The sequence below is a fragment of the Muntiacus reevesi genome, chromosome 6 (genome assembly GCF_963930625.1).
Source record: "Muntiacus reevesi chromosome 6, mMunRee1.1, whole genome shotgun sequence".
NCBI lineage: Eukaryota > Metazoa > Chordata > Mammalia > Artiodactyla > Cervidae > Muntiacus > Muntiacus reevesi.
In genome coordinates, this window is record NC_089254.1 from 99,964,651 (window position 1) to 99,983,839 (window position 19,189).

A 19,189-nucleotide genomic window follows, 5' to 3' on the forward strand; every position below is an offset into this window, starting at 1 on the left:
GCCCACCAGGCTCCTCTGTCCATGGGATTATCCAGTCAAGAATACTGGAGTGGGTTGCCATGTCTGCCTCCTCTTGTGATATTAAAACCCCGTGGAGGGATGCCATGAAGAAAGAAGGAGAACTGAATTCTTCTCAGGAGACAGAAGATCAATCAACATTATCTAGTTTTCATTCCTGGGGTCAAGATCAATGTGAATTTCTTGAGAGTGGCTGTTGCTCTGCCCTGGTAGACACTTGGAAGGAGCAGAATGGGGACATGGGGATAAGCTATTTGAGGAAGAATTAATGTACTAGAGTTTTTCAAGATCAGTTTGGAGCAGGAAAATATGGTATCCCTGAGAATTCTCACCAAAACGCTCTCACTGCGGAAGACTTGAATGAGCAGGTAGACAAGCTGGTCTCTTCTAAAGTCCTTCTTCATTGTTCTCATTGTTTTTAAATGGCTCCACAAGTCAAGTGAGCAGTGGAACCAAATGGAGCATGTGCAGAGACTTCTTGCAAAGACCTAATTTACAAAAGCGTCACTGGCTAATCTCGCCCTTAATATAACACTGGTCAAAGGCCACTCCCCATGGAAATCTATCAAGTAAAACTCTCAGGTGATAACTGGAGCTGCAGAGGTGAGATGAAAAGAGAAGAAGAAAGGAAGAAAAAGGCAAGAGTGTTTAACTGGGGGAGAATGAAATTCCTGGGGCAGCTGGCATCATAGAAAGAGCACATTGGGAACATCCATTCTGTACTCTCTGTTCATCTGCTGTGTCCTAAACCCCAGTTACCTTTGGTATTAACCTCTCAGAGCTAAGTCCCTATTGAGAATGCTGCAAAGTGAATGTCCAGAATCCAGGTCTGGTGCTGAGAGTTGTGTGGACAAGGAGAAACCAATTCCTCCTACGGTGTCCCCCCTTAAACCCTCTCTCCTCCCTGGGAATTCTGTTTAGTTTGATCCTTCTCAGACTTCAGACTGGCATGTATAACTTGCCCAAAGCGCATGTGATTGAATCCAGTGCAAGCAGTAGGCGTTAAGTCACCCAAGATGCCAATCGAGTGACTTTTTTTTTTCCAGTAAGGCAATGATCAGTTCATTACCGAGAATGCAATCGCCACTTCATAAATTCCAGGAGGTATGGAGTTTGCCATCATCATCAGTAGGGGAGGAGGAAGTGCTGCCATCTATAGTCACTTACAGGGAGGTACCAGTCACCCACCCTGTGGGGCAGGAGTGAGACAGATGTGTGGGATGCGTTCAGGACACCTGGTTAGATTTAATTCTGAGGCTGGACTTAGGAACAGGCGGTGTCACAGGGTCTAGAATTCTTGCCATGAGAACTCAGTTATTCCGGATGGTATTTTCAATCCAGGGTATGTAGTTAAAAATCCTGGTATAGATACCCACATCGGCTCTCAAAACACACCCATCCGCAAACGTCAGGATTCCTTGAAGTACCCCATCGCACACCGCTGGGGCAGCTGTGACCTCCTGCCAGGGAAAAGGAGACCAAGTTATTTTTCTGGCAAAGGACACAATAAAATGGGGACATTAAGGCACTGAGAGTATGTTACCCTGCAGGGCTGCCTCCTTCCTGGCACGATGCCCACACATAACATATTGTCTCTGATGTGGATGTTTTTATAGGCTCTGTGGCACTCAGCTTTGGAGATTACAGAGATATTCACATTCTGCAGTGAGTCAGGGTCCTTGTCTGGAAGAAAGAAATAGAACTTTCTTAAGAGTTATGAGATACCAAACTTCCTTCTTTCCTTTCCTTCGTTTTCAACATAGTTCCTCTCCTGGTAGAAACAAAAAAGAGTTCAAACACAGAGAAATCAAAACCGCGGCCACTAAGACAGTAGAAAGTGATCAGATTAACAATTTCTCATGATACAAAGCATCTATTTATAAAAGAGGTTAAATTCTTGGAAGTTAGATGTAAATACAAGACATTTCTGCAGTGAAGTGAAACAGATTACTTACAATTTTTTTCTGGCAATTCAGACATTTTAAAAGCGTCCTTTAAGTTGGATTTTTTATTTACTCAGTTTAATTTTATTTTACTTTTTGAGCTTTCAGGTTTATAATTTGCCCCACAGTTTATATTCATCACCTATTCCTTTCTAATTTTTAAATTGAAACACACTGACATGGAACAGTGCATAAATATGAGGTATACAGTGTCCAGTATTGATTCGACACATTTGAATATTGTAGTATTGAGTCAGAGATAGATGCCCCTCCCCCCTCCAATGGTAAAGTGATGGGAGATTCATTCTCTGTGGACCAAAAACTCCAAGAGGAGAATAGTAGGATAATTAAGGGAGGAGGCTGGGCCCTGCCCAGACTACATATTTCTCATTCTCTCCCTGACCACATATGCATAGAAAGTTTCCTTAGATATCAAAGTGGAGTGATATCAAGGGATGCTCTCCCCCTATGCCTTTGCGGTAGAATCCATCTTGGTCGAGAGATGCATGTGCAGATGTAGGAGGATCCTGAGATATACAAAATATGGACTGTGAACCTGGCAAATCAAAATGATTGGCCTAATGGAACCTGGAAAAATGCCCCCATACAAGTGATTTAACCTGTCATGAGGTCTCAACTCTTTCTCCGTCTGAGTCTGCCCGTGTGCCTATGAACACATACGGTACTCTTTTTCGTCCTATTAAATACTTTACTTGTTTCACTTCTTTCTGTCTTTGTGGGAATTCTTTTCTGCAAAACTGAAGAGCCACGGTCCTTGTCACTGACCACGGGTCTAGTGGCTAGGGTTTGGTGTTCTCACCACAACCTGGCCTCAATCTCTGGCTGGGAACTCAAGCCCCACTTCAAGCCACTGGAGGTCAAGACCACTAGAGATTCATATGATTGGCCATAGTCCACCTCTGTCACCTCACAGAATTATCATTTCTTTTTTGTGGTGGGAAAAATTAAGATTTAAGCCCTCAGTAAGTTTGATTATAATACAGCATCGCGATCTATATTCACGTTGTACGCTTAGTTGCTCAGTCTTGTCCAACTCTTTGCGATCTCGTGGACTGTAGTCTGCCAGGCTCCTCTGTCCACGGGAATTCTCCAGGCAAGAATAGTGGAGTGGGTTGTCATGCCCTCCTTCAGGGGATCATCCTATACTGTGTATTAGATTTCCAGAACTTATTTATCTACCAGTTGCAAGTTTGTACCATTAGACAATGTCTTTCTTATTAATATTTTGAGAGTCTAAAAGACTAAGAGAGATCTAAGCCTAGTTTTTCATTCATCAGATCAAAAGTATCCAGTATCTGCTAAAAAAAAAAAAAAAATCATGCAAAAACTTGTTTCTCTTAAACCCATAACCTAGGATTTGAAACTAGGTCCCCTCATTTCTAATTCAAATTATTTCCTTTATATCAATGGTTCACACATATTGTGAACTCTGAAGATCCATAGCAAAATTTTTCCAACCTGCAACAAAGTGAGAAAGAAGAACAAAGTTTCTATACACATGTTGGGTGTTCTTGCCAAGGATTCTTCTTTGGGAGGAAGTATATTATTTTGAGATTTTGCTTTTTAGGGGTGTGTTTATTTGAGTAACTTTATTTGAAAATAATAAATTAAGTTTTTAAAAGAAAATGATTGAGGTTCTTTGCCTTATTTTCTAGTCTAGCAATAACTGTATAGCTCAACTTTTCTTTTGGAAAGGACTTTTTAAGAAATGCTTACTTAACTACTTCATGAGCCAGATCAAAATAAACTGCATTTTTTTGTAAGTTACATCTCTTTTTTACTAAAATGATATAACACAGATAAATCAAACATACTGCTTAACAGAAAAGCATTTCCTATTTCCAAAACTCAAGTTGTCTCTCAAAGGACAAGGAGTTTCTACTTTTCTTTCTTTTTTTTTTTTTTTACTGGAATACAGTTATTTATAATGTTGTGTTAGTTTCAGGCATATAGCAAAGTGAATCAGTTATACATATATCCTTTCTTTTTAAGATTCTTTTCCCATATAGGTCATTACAGAGTATTGAGTAGACTTACCTGCACTATATATATAGGTCCTTATTAGTTATCTATTTCATGTATATAGTGTATATGTCAATTCCAATCTCAATTTATCCCTTCCAATTTTCTGATGAAGTGAGTGAATATTCATTTTTAAAATGTTACCAGTTAAAAATCTTAAACTTTTGTTGATCTGTATCACAATTTTGCATAAAGAAGTTCTGCATGGTTTAGCACAATATTGTGTATTTATCTTATGTTTACTACATAAGCATAATTTTGCTCTATTTCAGGGCTTTAAGTTTCTTTAATGCCTGTGATGGTTTGAAACCATCTAATGTAGTTTATGCCTCATTTCAGAATTAAGAAAATTAAGGCTTCAAAGGTAAAGTGACCAATCAGTGTTCATACAGCAAATGAAGACCAGAATACAAATGTCTTCTTTCCACTAACACGTCTATCAGATATGAAAGCAAAGATGTAGAAAGATACAGAGATTTCAGGACTCCTACAGTGAAACTCTAGAGAAGGGAAAGAAGATGAAAGGATGAATGAAGAGGTTACAAGAAAGTTCAGTGGGAAAAATGACAGAAGCTAAATAAGACTAGGAGTAGGAGAGGCTCATGTCTGGTTCTGAGAGCTACCCACAGAGATCACACAAGTTGTAGGCCCAGGTAGAGATGGTGCACATGTCGTCTTCAGCGGCAGGTTTTATGGGCAGGCTGACTGTGTTCACGTAGTCATTGAGTTCAATATGGGTTTGCAGCTTGATTAACATGAGGTTGTGCTCAATAGAAGTGATGGAAAATTGTGGGTGATGAATCATCTTCTTGTAACCAGCCACTTGTATGTATTTTTCTTCATTTATATTGGATGGTTTTGTAACCCCCAGTATTAACTGAAGCTTCCTGGAACAATAGAGATGTTTGTGAGAAGATTGAACAGATATGGATTATCCATCTTTCTGGACCTTTATGGGGCTTCCCTGGTGGCTCAGATGGTAAAGAATCTGCCTGCAATGCAGGAGACTTGGGTTCAATCTCTGGGTCGGAAAGATCCCCTAGAGAAGGAAATGGCAACCCGCTCCAGTTTTCTTGCCTGGAGAATTCCATGGACAGAGGAGCTTGGTGGTCCAAGCTCCATGGGTTCACAAAGAATTGGATAAAATGACTGAACAATTAACACACTATAGGGCTTGATGAGCTCCTCCCCAAAGCCTTTTCTCTACTACTGAACATCCCCAGATCGTCTCTCAAATCCCATTTAGCTGAGAGGACCCCACGGAGGATTCTGGTCTGTACCCAACCTGAGAATTCAAAGCATAGGGTGATGTTGGAGGCTTATTACTCACGGTAAGTTACAGTGTGCAGCTGTGATCACCCAAAGAGGGTGGATCAGGACTCCAACACAAGGCAAGTAATCAGACTTCAAGTAGATCAGGTAGGGGGGAGTGATGGCATTTTTGTCGTCTGGATCAAAGGTCAAAGCAACTGGACAGAGACACACAGAGCACAAATTCTGAGATTGTTTTTCAAGTATTATTTGAAAAAAACAAAGGAAGAAAACTCAATAGACACATTGCCCCACCTTTCTCTCCAGGTTTTTTATCTGTAAGTTGAATATGTAAACTGGATCACTTTGTTCTAAAACATGAAGAAAATGATAAAAAACATATATGTTTCATAAGATGAAAGGTATTTTCCCTTTTAGTTGTCATTATGTGTTCTTCAAAGTATTGATCAAATACAATCTTCCTTAAACACCTTCTAAGATTCAGTAGACATATGCCAAATCGACTCATGGAGAACTTGTGATCTTTGCCATGTTTAGAATGCTTTAGCCAATATTATCCCTTTCTCCTGACGATGCAAGGCTGAATGATGTGTGTTATTTAAACAGAGCAAATGCTAACAGTCTGAGAAGGGAGGTAACCATCCATTCAACAAATAAATATTGAGCGTCTAGTATGTGGCAGGCTCTCAGGGCTTGGGCTGCATAGTGAACCAAACAGGGATCTGCCCCTGCTGTCATGCATTCTGATGAGTGGAGACATTCAGTAATAGAAAATACAGGAATACCTCAGGGGTACAGTGTGTTAGGTGGTGATTAGTGCAGGGAGCAAGGCGGGGGCAGCATCAGAAGTGTGCATGTGTGTGGGGGTCGTTGTGCACTGTTGCATCAGCAGTTGGGAAGGCCTCAGGGCCAGTGTGAGAGATGAGCAATGTATGAAGATGTGGGGGTTAATCAGGTGTCTGGGGAAAGGAGTTCCAGTGAGAGATATGTCTGGAACAAGAGTCCTAAGGCCTGTTTAAGGCACATCAGAGAGGCCAGGGTGGGGGACAGGGAGAAAGGCAGGAAGGGAAAGAAGCCAAAGAGGTGATACGAGATTTTGTAGGATGTTGTAAGGACTTGCGAGGACTTGAACTTCTCTCCTAAGTGGCACATTAGAACCATTTCAGGGTGTTGTGTAAAGGAGTGACGATAATTTCCTTACAGAGAAGTGTGGCGTGTAGGTATATAAAGCAAAGAGCCTTGTTAGGAGAATGACTTGGTAAAGACAGAAGAGGGTGCCTTGAGCCATAGCGATCCGTGGAGGTGGTGACATGTGATTGGATTTAGGAAATGTTTAGAAGACAGAGACAGCAACAGGTTCTGATCAGACTGAATGTGGGGTATAAGAGGGTATTCATGAATACCTCCAGGGTTTCTGCTTGAATGACTGGAACGATGTCTGGACAAGACCTAAACCCCTGAATGTTCTGCTGTGTCCACTAGCTGGACCCCTGTTTTCCACCCTGGACTCCACTTTTCATTTGCTCATACCAAACATCAGTCCTCTTCTCCACAGGCCCAGAGGCAGGCCCCTGTCTTCCTTAGAGAGTCTAGGGTCAGGTTTCAAGGTTCATGCCTCCCCCAAAAGCACCCAGGCAGTCATCCTGAGGTGAAGACACAGGAAGAAACTTGGTGGGGACACTGACAGTTCCAAGGAGAGTCAGTCCTGCGCTTGCAGTCTGGAACCTTGCTCCTGTCTTCACCCATCTTTCATGATTCCCTCAGGATTTCTCTTGGGCAATTAAGGAGAAAGATATGCAGATACTCACCAGGCAGGTTCAAGAGAGCCCACAGGAGGATTAAATTCATAATCATGTTGAAAGCCTTTTCAGAAGATGAGGTTCAGTGCTTTGAAAAGGATGCTAAGGAAGGAAAGAAGAACACTAAGATGGAGCAGGAAGGAGTTCTAGAGTTGGAGCAACTGTCATCTGAATTCTTTCAATTGCAGGATTGAGTTCCAAAGGAGTAGGATGTGGCGCCAGATATTAGAGGTGCATCGACAGAGACCAGATGACTCGGTCCTCGACGCAGTGGAGAACGGATCTGGAACCCAGCATTTCTCTCCCCTCTCCAGGGAAAGATGCACTAATTTGAGAGATGCCGACGCTCACAGTGCTCCCTGCTGTGTCAGTCTCAGGCACATGTCTCTCTGAACTTCAGACTGATTCCTCCTGCCTTTGTGATGCTAACCCTCATCTGTGTGACACTGACATTTATTTCCAGTGACCATAACCCCACCCTCGGGGACTGATCTTGACCCATCTGCCTGACACTAAACTCCTCACTGAGATAAATGAGTCCTTTCTTCCGTGTCACTACTCATCCATTTATTCTCTCAGCCAGCCAGCCAGCCAGTGATTTACACTGTGTGTCTGCTGTGTGCCAGGCTGTACGCTCCTGTAAGAGGTACCCAGATGTGAGGACACCGCCCCAGTTGCAAAGAGTGATAGACTGGTGGGAACAGCAGGTCTACAAATAGGCAATTGTGAAACAAAATATTCAGAGCTAAAATTCTAGATATACCCCTCTCTAGGGAGAAATATTTGCAAAACATGTGTCTGTTAAATGATTTACATCCAAAACATACAATGGAATCTGAAGATTCAACAATATGGAAAACAAACAACCGGGTTAAAAAGTGGGCCAAAGGTCTGAACAGTTGATCAAATGCATTAGTCTGCCCAAGCCGCTATAACAAAACCCCACAGGCCGGGTGGCTTCAACAACAGACTTTTATTATCTGTTGCTTTGTTGTAAAACATGAAGAAAATGATGGAATCAGCTGTAGTAATGCAACACGCATGATCAAGGTATTAACACATTCAGTTCTTGGTGAGAGCTCTCATTCCAGTTTGTGACCAGCAGCCTCTCGACTTATTATCATATGATCTTTCCTCTGTCCACAAGCAGGGTAATAATAGTAGTGCTCAGTGGCTCAAAGAGTGAGCTGCTCATGGGGTCATGTCTGAGTTTTGCAACCTCATGGACTATAGGCCTCTAGGCTCCTCTGTTCCTGGGATTTCCCCGGCAAGAATACTGGAGTGGGTTGCCATTTCCTCCTCCAGGGGAGCTTCCCAACCCAGGGATCAAACCCGTGTCTCCTGCACTGGCAGGTTCATTCTTTACCACGGAGCCACCTGGAAAGGCCCCGATTGAAAGTTACATGAAGTTAACTGGATCACTTAGCTGTATGCCTGAAACTAACACAATGTAGTAAATCAAGTATAGATCAATTTAAAAAGAAAAAAGTGAAAGAAGTGATCAGATGAGTGTTTTCTTAAAAACCCTGGAACGAACCTAGATGTGATTCAATAAAGGGGGCTGGGGTCACTGGTCAGCGAGTCAGAGACAGGGAGCAGAGCATAACTAGAAACAAGCCCACAGTAGAAGACCAGCAAACAGGGGCTTGTGGTCTAGATGGAGCAAAGATTACAAGAAAAAGAAGCGCTGTTGAATTAAATGGGCTTAGTGTCCAAATCAGAGAATTTGGTTTTCCTGTATGTGCCAGGATAAGCTGTGATGTTCATCATAACCCAGCCTTTTTTTTTTTTTTTTCTGTTTTGTTGCTGTTTTATTTTGTTTTGCTTTGCTTTGATAGGAGAGAAATGCATCCACACTCAGAGAGTATCAATATAAAAAAACCAAACCGCCTCAGCCATCTCTGCAGACACAGACTCACCATGTCCCTCATGAGATAAACTCCAAATCTCTTCACTCTCTGCAGTCTTCTTCTCCTCTGGGGTGAGTCTCTCTGCTCATCTCTCTGTTCCTTTTTCCCCTTTTAACAGATAATCCCGTGTCATACTGTCCCTCTCCTACATGTAACTCCACAGCCTCTCATGGATCACTCGATCCCTGTTTTTGGGTCATTTGACATCTTCTCAATGCTGCAATTTTAGGTGTCCTGGCCAATGGGTTTGGGATGCTGTACGTTGCCACTTCACGCCAGTGTGAGAGACACCCTGAGCATGGATCAAAGCTCCTCCCAATAACACCGAACTTTACTTAAGTCCGCACCTACTGCCTACAAACCCAGAAACCACCTCACTGTTTCATTATCATCTGAGATCCAGATCTTTGCTAGAAATGGCCACCTCTATTTCCTTCAAGGATCTCAAATATAACATGCCCCACCTTGCTCCTGATCCATTAAGAAGGAAACATTACTTCTCTTTATATTACCGTCTAGTATTCTTGCCTGGAGAATCCCAGGGTTGGGAGAGCCTGGTGGGCTGCGGTCTTTGGGGTCGCACAGAGTCGGACACGGCTGACATGACTTAGCAGCAGCAGCAGCAGAACCACCATCTACCTTGTTGTTCAAGTTGGAAACAGGGGTGATCCCTGACTCTGCCCCTTCTGTTTCCACTCACAGTCACTGTGTTTAAAGCTTACAGACTCTGTGTTCTTACATCTCCCAATTCAGACATCTGACGTTCTTTTTACCATGGTGGCTTTAATGACTAAGCCTCTGATGCCTACAAGATAAAAAAATCTAAATTCCTTTACCAAACAGGTCAGGCCTTTTGCTATCTAACCCTTACCTGCATAAATAATACTTTTCTATCACGTTCTGTCTTCTCTTCTATGAACAATTTATTTTCCACCTTTCAGTATTACTTACATGTATTTTCCAAAACATAATGGTTTTTATGCTTTTCTGACTTTTACCTAAGTATACACCAGTTTTATAATATTCTCCTCTAATTTGTTGGCCTCTTGGGTGGTACCTCCTGTGACTCTGACACCCTGATTTTTTCCTATATTCTCCTGCAACTTATTGCTCATCTCCACTGTAGTAATTATCACCAGGTAATAGAACTGGCTAATTGATGACAAAGTCTGCATTATATCTACTCATGTACCCCTAGCATATGCATATTCAGTTGCTCAATTATGTCCAACTCTTTACGACCCCATGGACTGTAGTCCTCCAAGCTCCTCTGCCCATAGGATTATCTCAGCAAGAATACTGGAGTGGGTAGCCATTTCCTCCTCCAGGGGATCTTCCTGACTCAGGGACTGAACCCGCATCTCCTGTGTCTCCTGCATAAGCCCCAGGCATATGCAGCACCTACCAAATAGCAGACATTTCAACAATTTTTGAATGAACAAACGGCTGGGAATGTTGCTAGATTTCTCATCATGTTTATAGTTTATATGATAAAGGAATAAGTTTTTAGTGTCATTTCTTTTTAATGAATTCTGCTCAAGAGCAAGAAACATAATAAGGAGAGTTGTAGATCCAGGGTGGAAATCATGAAGATACTGCACTGAGGGGACGGAGGACCAGAGACGCCTCAGTAGCTTTCAATGATGCTCATGATCCATCTTGAATAAGAACTGATTTCTGTGAAGAAGCCTTCATTTCCAAGGGTGACACTTCCTTTTGCCCAACTCAAGATTCCGTGTACCCTCCCACTACAGATGGCTGGAGCTGCTGAGACCTCCTGCCAGAGAGAGGGGACAGGGCGTTAGTGTTGTTTTGCTCCTCATCCAATAAGGATTTATTCTAAGAAGGGGCACATTGTGATAGCAGAACCTTCTGCCAGGCTGGAATCATTTTTCTTGAGAGGGGAGAACCCTCTCTTCACATCCATGCAGGTCTTACCTCTCCAGGTTTGAATTTGACCAACCTGAGTGCAAGTAGGAGGAAAAAGGACAAATGACTCTCCCCTGACTCCCTCCCCCTCTAAAGGAAGGCAGGGGAATGGATGACCAATCCACAGACTGAGGAGGCAGAGGAAGACCGCAGGCCTTCTTCTTGGATACCATTTGGTTTCCTACAAGCACCTTTCCTCATGGACCCCTTGCTCTGTGCTTGTCTGGCGATAGGAAAGATACCTTAATATCAGTTAGGGTCTTTAGAGGTTGCCCCACACACATGATGTTTACTGACATTCTTTCATCTTGCATGTTCTGGCACTCATCGTAGGGACGAGTATATTGGTTTATCCAAGTCAGGATGTCAGGGTCACTAACTGTGGGAAAGAGAAAAGTCCAGGGTGACTCTCCTTATCACATAAACTCTTGTGATCAACCTCTGTTTTGTGAATACATTGTATATATTTATAGTAGGTATCAGACATTCCATCCTTCTTAGAGCCCCTTGTTCAGTCTCTCTGTGTCTGAGCAGTGGATTCAAAGCATTACATGAGCCTTACGTCAGATATCATCAGATCTATAGTTCTCTCTGTACTGTGCATAACTTGGAAAGCTTAAAAAACCCACAGGAAAATTATGAATGATTGTGAGGAGAGAGAGACAGAAGCTGTTGTCCATAAGAAACCTTCCTTTTGGCGACCGACTTCATCATCTTTCATTTAATCATAAAGGGAGAAAATGATTTTTAATGTGTTTTAAACTGCTTTTTCTATAGTGAGACCATTTATAAGTGGGTTATTTATAAGTGCGTATGTATGTGTATAAATACACATATATAATTTCCCCTAAGAAGTAACATTGCTCATCTCATGTATTGCAGTTGTTACTATACTGTTAAACTCAGGATGTAAGGAGCCTAACCAACACATTATGTAATTTTAATCTCTGGTGGAGAGAAATAAGGAGGAAGGAAGCAAAAAATCGACTAGAGATCTCTCAAGTTAAACCTAGCATTACTTATAAAGCAGAATATTTTGGATACATTTCCAATCTAATGTTTTAAATCAAATCAGACCAGGAAGTGTCAGGTCAGAAAAGGACGAGAAGAGTTATGTTCAGTTTTAACTCTTTTGGAAATCTAATTGAAATACTTAAAACAAGTTAGGTGAAAGTAACCTACTTACTTGAAATAGTGAATTCTTAATAAATATTGGGAGGCTGGCCCTAGAGAGTTTATAGAATTGATTTGCCACTGTGATTCTGAAATGACATGCAGAGCCTATGTGATGACACTTTTTGTAGTTTTATTTTGTTTTCAAGTGGTATGTCGTAAATTACTTTGTAAAATGTGAAGCAGTTATTTTGAATAAGATTTAAAAGCTTCAATTTGTTCAGAAGATATATTCACTTAGATTCTCTAGAATGCTGCTTCTAAATTGAAGTGAAGTTGCCAAATTTCACTGGCACTGACCATATAAAAGTTCCCACTTGTTACCTTTACAAAACAGACTGATAGACCAAACAGTCTCCTACTTTTTATTTGTTTTTATAGAATATATGAATTGTTCTGTAGCTACATGAGAAAGGTTTAAACCTGATTACTATCCACAACTTGCCTTAGTGAGTAGGCTTTAACAAGCCAATCAGTCAATGTCACTCTTTAAAGTCAGCATGTTAGACTCCTCCAATAAACAACTGAGTGCCTACCAATCAACAACAATCTCACCCAGGTAATCAAGCCTCTACAGGTGACATCAACTCTCTTCAGCCTCTGAAAGTCCTCCAAACTCTCAATGGAAAGCTTCCCACAAATCTCATATAAACACGGTTTAGTACTCTGTACTGCTCATTGAGACTGTGTCTGCTCAGCATTGCTCTTCTATAATAAGCAATAAGTTCAGCTTTATCATTTCAGATATCAAGCAGTGGTTCTAGTATCCTCTGTTAATGAAAGGGAGGATAATGGTAGTCTAAGGTAGTATAAGCTAAGTCCTTCATGTACGTGTGTGCTGTGAGCTCAGTCATGTGTGACTCTTTGTGACCCCCATAAACATGCCAAGATCCTCTGTTCATGGGATTCTCCAGGCAAGAATACTGGAGCAGATTGTCATGCCCTCCTCCAGGAATCTTCCCACCCCAGGGACTGAATCCTCATCTCTCACATCTCCTGCACTGCAGAAACATTCTTTACCACTGAGCCACACCTGAGACGTGCTTTAGGTATATCCCTCTTCATTTTCCCCAGTGCCAAAACCTTCTCAGGATGAAAAACACATAGTCAAACACTTACGGTTTTTATATTTACTCCAGGTCCAGGTTGGGATAAAGCAGGATTCATTAAGTGATAAGGGTTCCATAGCTATGGCTATGGTTCCCACTTGGGTGGTGAGTTTAGCAGCCTCAGACAGTTTTATCATCATCAGGTCATTGCTCAGATATTCTGAGTTGAAGTCAGGGTAGGGCACAGTCATTGAGTAACTCTGGGTCTGCTCGTGCTGATTTTTGATGTTGGGTTGATAAATTCCCAATCGGATTTTAACACTATGGAAGAAGGAAGGCAGGGAGATTTAAAAAACCCAGAAAACAAAAAAAAAAGGGGTTACAGAATGTCAGAACTGCAAGAAGTCTCATAGGTGACTTTCTTTAATCATCTAATCATCTTCATTTTATTTCTTAGACCTGAGAACCAAAGTGACCTGCCTTGGCCTTAAAATAGTAGGAACAATAGTTTACAGGATTGTTGTATATATATATGTATATGTATATATATGTATATACATACAATCTGACATGGTATCTGCCACCTAGAACATATTCAGTGGGACCTAGTTGCTGTTGTCGATGATGTTAATGATCACAACGACAACCTGGATAATCTGAAAGAACAGGTAACAGATACGGCACCAGAATCCATTATTCCAGAGGTCTTTGCCTGCCCTCCACTGTCTGAAACAACTCTGGAGCAAGTATATTGTACCTGCAGTTTCTGGATATTCTTAGGCCCTTTCCAGCTTCTTTTGGGCCCATATCTTTGTATTTACTGCAAGCTGCCTACACTGATTATACATTCAAAAGACTCTTAGCAGTCTAACAGGACTCCCACTGACCACTTTCTATTATATTTCCTGGAGAAATTCAAACCCACCCACTTCTATTGCCAGGAGTCGGGTCATGTAACAGACACAGGAGCCACTGCCTGCAGAAAGATAGCTTGTGCATTAGGTCTGGCTGAGAGAAGAAAATCCAATTTTCCAGCACCAGTTCTTGGAGTGGATGGACTATATCTCCTGTCTATATTTCCTCTGTATTTCTCAGTGACACAAAACAGGGTTTCAATCTGTGTTGGAATGAACTGTCCTGAACAACCAGATGGCTGAAAACTCTGAGTTAGAAGTGACCGTTATACATTCCTGAAACTCTGACTAGGTTCCAATTATCTAACACTTTGTCACACACAACAGAGACACAGGTTTGTAAAGGACAGCATCATCTCGTGCAGAGCTCCTTCACTCTTCCTCTCTTCCCTGCATCACATGGCTTCCGCCTAACACTTCAGTCTCAGCCTGTGAACACCCACCCCTACTCATGAGATTCTCTGTTCACTCTTCCCTCTGCCTGGAACTTCCCCCAGAATTTATTCAACCTGGTTTCATCCTCCTCTTCGTGTAGGTTTCATCTCTTCAAACAGACCTGATACAATCACCCTAACTGAAGTAGGTTATCTTGTTTCATTCCTGTATATTGCAGCTTGGCAATATACTCATTTCAGTGTTTTATTTTGGGACCTTTATTTGCTTTGGTGTATTTCCTCTACCAGAATGTGAACTCCGTGAGGGAAAACTAATTACCATCTTTTCCCTTCCTGTTTTTTCAGCTTATTAAGCAGTCCCTGGAATATGGTAAATGTTCCAGAAGTATGTTGGATGAAAGTTGAAAGTGTTAGTCCCTCAGATGTGTCTGAGTCTTTGCCACCCCATGGACTATAGCCTGCCAGGCTCCTCTGTCCATGGAGTTCTCCAGGCCAGAATACTGGAGTGGGTGGCCATTCCCTTCTCCAGGAGATCTTCCCAACCCAGGGATCGAACCCAGGTCTCCTGCATTGCAGGCAGATTCTTTACCATCTGAGCCACCAGGGAAGCCCTCAAGTAGGTTGGATGGATGTCTATTATTTATTTTGCATGAGAAAGAGACTTTTGACATCTTCCTCTTCATCTCCTCCTAAACTGCCCAAGTGTGTATCTTTTTCCCCATTGGGAAGATGGCTCTCTCTTCCTGGATCTTCTGATTCCCTGGGATGCCATTAGAACATGCTAGGATGCCTCACAAGACCTGCTTTTTAAATTTATTTATTTAAGTGAAGGATAATTGTTTTACAATACCGTGTTGGTTTCTGCCATACATCAACATGAATCAACCATAGGTATACCTATGTCCCCTCCCTCTTGAACCTTTCTCCCTCCTCCCATGTCTCATCCAGTCTCAACCGGATTGAGGTCCCTGAGTCATAGAACAAACTCTCATCAGTTATCTATCTTACAAAAGGTAGTGTATATGCTTCACTGTTACTCTCTATATTTGTCCCACACTCTCCTTCCTCCCCTCACCCCTGTGTCCATAAATCTGTTCTCTATGTCTGCCTCTCCATTGCTGCCCTGCAAATAGTTTCATCAGTAATGTCTTTCTAGATCCAATAAATATCCATTTATATATGGTATTTGTTTTTCTCTTTCTGGGTTCCTTTACTCTGTGTAATAGGCTCTAGGTTCATCCACCTCATTAGAATTGACTCAAAAGTGTTCCTTTATATGGCTGAGTAATATTCCATTATATATATGTGCCACAGCTTCTTCATTCATCTGTCAATGGACATCTAAGTTGCTTCTGTGTCCTAGCTATTGTAAATAATGATGCAATGAACATTTGGGTACATGTGTGTTTTTCAATTTTGATTTCCTCAGGGTATATTTTAGCAGTGGGACTGCTGAATCTTTTTTTTTTTTCTTTTTTTTTCACTTTAATATATATATATATATATATATATTTTATTAGTTGGAGGCTAATTACTTCACAACATTTCAGTGGGTTTTGTCATACATCGACATGAATCAGCCATGGAGTTACATGTATTCCCCATCCCGATCCCCCCTCCCACCGGGACTGCTGCTTCATATTGTAGTTTTATTCCTAGTTTTTTAAGGAATCTCCATACTGTCCTCAGACCTGCTTTTGTTTAAATAGATCCCCCCTGGCTCCCAAGAGCAGAGAAATACTTACGGAGGGAGGCAGTGCGCAGCGGTCAGTACCCACTGCGGGTGAATAAGTGTCCCCACACAGGGTTCTGGGAAGGACTGCAGGTAGACCATATAAGGAATAGTAAAATCTACTTCATTCGTCTTCTCAATGTTAGAAGCTTCTGCCAGAATGACTCCTAAAGAATCAGAGGGGTCACAGGTAGAGAGATAGGGCAAGAGGTGAGAGTTGGCTAGGATAGTTTTGCCCACCCTAAGGTTTTCAAACTAAAACAGTCTTCTGCAGTTGCTAAGTCACTTCAGTCGTGTCCGACTCTGTGCGACCCCATAGAGGGCAGCCCACCAGGCTCCCCCGTCCCTGGGGTTCTCCAGGCAAGAACACTGGAGTGGGCTGCCATTGCCTTCTCCAATGCATGAAAGTGAAAAGGGAAAGTGAGCGGGGAGCCATTTTTCCCTATTTTATTTTAACGGAAGGATAATTGCTTTACAGTTTCTGGTGTACAATAACCCCAAGCAGTTATCGGAATACATACGTCCCCTCCCTCTCGACCTTCCCTCGCTCCCGCCTCCATCCTGCCCCTCCAGGTCATCTCGGAGCACGGAGCTGAGCTCCCTGTGCTGTACCGAAGCTTCCCACCAGCCATCTATTAATATCTGATACATGGTGGTGCCTGTACGTCAATGATACTCTCGATTCATCCCACCCTCTCCTTCCCCCGTCGGGCCCACTGTTCCTTTCTCTGTGTTTGCCTCTCTATGCCTGCCCTGCAAATAGGTTCATCTGTCCCATTTTTCTAAGGGAAATCATGCATGTCACCCAAGCTCTACACATTAAGAAAACTGACACATGTCTTTGCTTGAGATGGAGGTATACTGAAGTTCTGTGAAACTAACGCAAAGGCGTATCTGAGGCTGATCATAAACCCTGGTTGGCAGTGTTGTATATGATAAAAATGGGGGGAAAAAAAAGATTTACTATGTTAAAAATATTATTCTAAATTCACTTTTGCCAGGAATGAAAGTAAAAAGTTAAATCCTTGCTGACTTTGGTGCTGAAAGGAGTGGAAGAGCTTGGGGGAGGGACCTGAGGCTCTCTCAGCCCGACTCACCCCTCTTCCCAACCTGCACTTACTCCTCCAGAGTCCATCTGCCCAGAGAAAGGGAATATGTACTTTTCTGCTCTCTGTCCAGGAGTCCTGGGAGAGTGCAGGGCACTTATAAAGACATATGCTAACTTGGTCACAGGTGCAGAAGCAGGTAGAGAGACTGTTGATGGAGTGAGCCATGCATCAAGAGTGGTACCTTTCACTTCCATTAACAGTTAATCAAAGGAAATGCCCACCACCTCCTTTATCTCCAGTTTTGGCCAGCTACTTCCCCTCTGATCCATGTGCGTGCGTGCATGCTTAGTTGCTTCTGTCGTGTCCGACTCTTTGAGACCCTGTGAACCATAGCCCACCAGGCTCCTCTATCCATGGGATTCTCCAGGCAAGAATACTGGAGTGGGTTGCCATGCCCTCCTCCAGGGGATCTTCCCAACCCAGGGTTCGAACCCATGTCTGTCATGACTCCTGCATTGGCAGGTGAGTTCTTTACCACTAGCATCACCTGGGAAGCCCCATCCTCCCGCACATCACCACATCACTCCCTAAGCAGCAACAAGACCTAGACTCACCAGCCGTGCTCATGAGCATGAAGAAGACACAGCACTTCATGACAGGCTGGGATCTCGCCAGCAGCAGACAAGTCAGATCAAGCTCTTGGCTGTCTCAATCTTTAGTCCAAGGAGCCTTGGCAAGAACAGCTGGGGGAGAAATATTACTTTGTGGGGGTAGGGAAGGAGCAAGGATGCTAGAGCAATCTTCAAACTAGCCCTTATCAAAATCCAGTTATACAAGGCACAGCTGGGAGCTGGCTCTGATGTGGGTGAAAGAGGAAGGGGTGGGCAAATCCAGCCCCTGGTGCCTCTTCTCTGACCCTAAAGGTGTCAGGAGTCATGATGCACCTACTGACACTCCCCGCCCCTTTCTGTGACATGGTCATTCTTTGCTGTCCCCTCCTCCCTTTGTGGCTTTGAACCTTATTCCCTGCCCTCACTTGTCATCTCCGTTTCCCCAAGAGTCCCTCTTCTCTTCTCAGAGACTCATCAAACACTGGGGTAATGAAGTAAAGTTAGCAAGACATCCTCCCCTCCCCATTTTAGGGATGAGGATGCTGTGGTCCTCATGGAAGTTAGCAACAAAATTAGGACTTGGAACTGAGTCTCCAGATTTCCTTTGATGTGTTGAATTGTACCTGAGTCCTATGCTCCCAGAACACAGTGGTGGGTGAAAAAGTTTTGGAAATTTTGTCTGCTGAGAAATGGCTTTCCACAAAGAATGACCCTTCCTCATGTTAGTTTGAAGAGACTCTGCCTACTCTTTCTCAGGGCTCCCACAGGACTTTGGATGACTTCTTTGTTGATCTGTGACAAGGTCAATCACAGACCTTTTCCCTTTTTTACCTGAACCCATTGACACAGCCAGACATGGACCCTCCGATTCCCCAATCCATCTCTCATCAATGATTAGCTGAACTTGCAACTCTTACCCCCACCCCACAACAAATCTAACTACAGCTAGAGAATAAACACTGCCTGTTCAGCTGACTGAGAATCCCCTGATTGTAAAACAACCTCAACTGTTCACCTCTCCAGCTGTGACTTGTATATATCTCCCTACTAAAGTCTTAAGGTAAAATCATTCTGCTGAGACACTCTGATCTTCAAATCTAGGATGTTCCTCTAATTGCAGTAATCTGAATAAAATGAATCTCCTTACCTGTTTAGTTTTTGTGTTGGACACTTCCTACTCTTTTTAATGTACTCCACTCCTTTTTATAAGTTAGCCTTAACTTTCTGACTGCACCCACCCCCAAGATATTTTACTAATAATGGGTTCAATCATGGATATTGGTCTATAGTTTTCTTGTGTTGTTTTTGGCTTGGGTATCAGGATAGTGCTGGCCTTGTACAATGAGTTTGGA

General features: G+C 42.6%; 2 protein-coding genes across 2 annotated transcripts; both read right to left on the bottom strand.

The window, feature by feature from the left end:
• Positions 1–1,328: 1,328 nt before the first annotated feature.
• LOC136171182 (probable inactive serine protease 58) lies at positions 1,329–7,124 on the bottom strand. The gene is made up of 5 exons (XM_065939917.1): positions 7,085–7,124; positions 5,335–5,473; positions 4,632–4,891; positions 1,562–1,701; positions 1,329–1,478 (listed from the first exon to the last, which is right to left on the bottom strand). Exons 1-5 carry the CDS (start codon positions 7,122–7,124, stop codon positions 1,329–1,331), a joined length of 729 nt encoding a protein of 242 aa, XP_065795989.1.
• A 3,488-nt stretch (positions 7,125–10,612) lies between these two features.
• On the bottom strand, positions 10,613–17,880 carry LOC136170572 (serine protease 58-like). The gene is made up of 5 exons (XM_065938883.1): positions 17,841–17,880; positions 16,191–16,344; positions 13,207–13,457; positions 11,157–11,293; positions 10,613–10,762 (listed from the first exon to the last, which is right to left on the bottom strand). Exons 1-5 carry the CDS (start codon positions 17,878–17,880, stop codon positions 10,613–10,615), a joined length of 732 nt encoding a protein of 243 aa, XP_065794955.1.
• Positions 17,881–19,189: the final 1,309 nt, after the last annotated feature.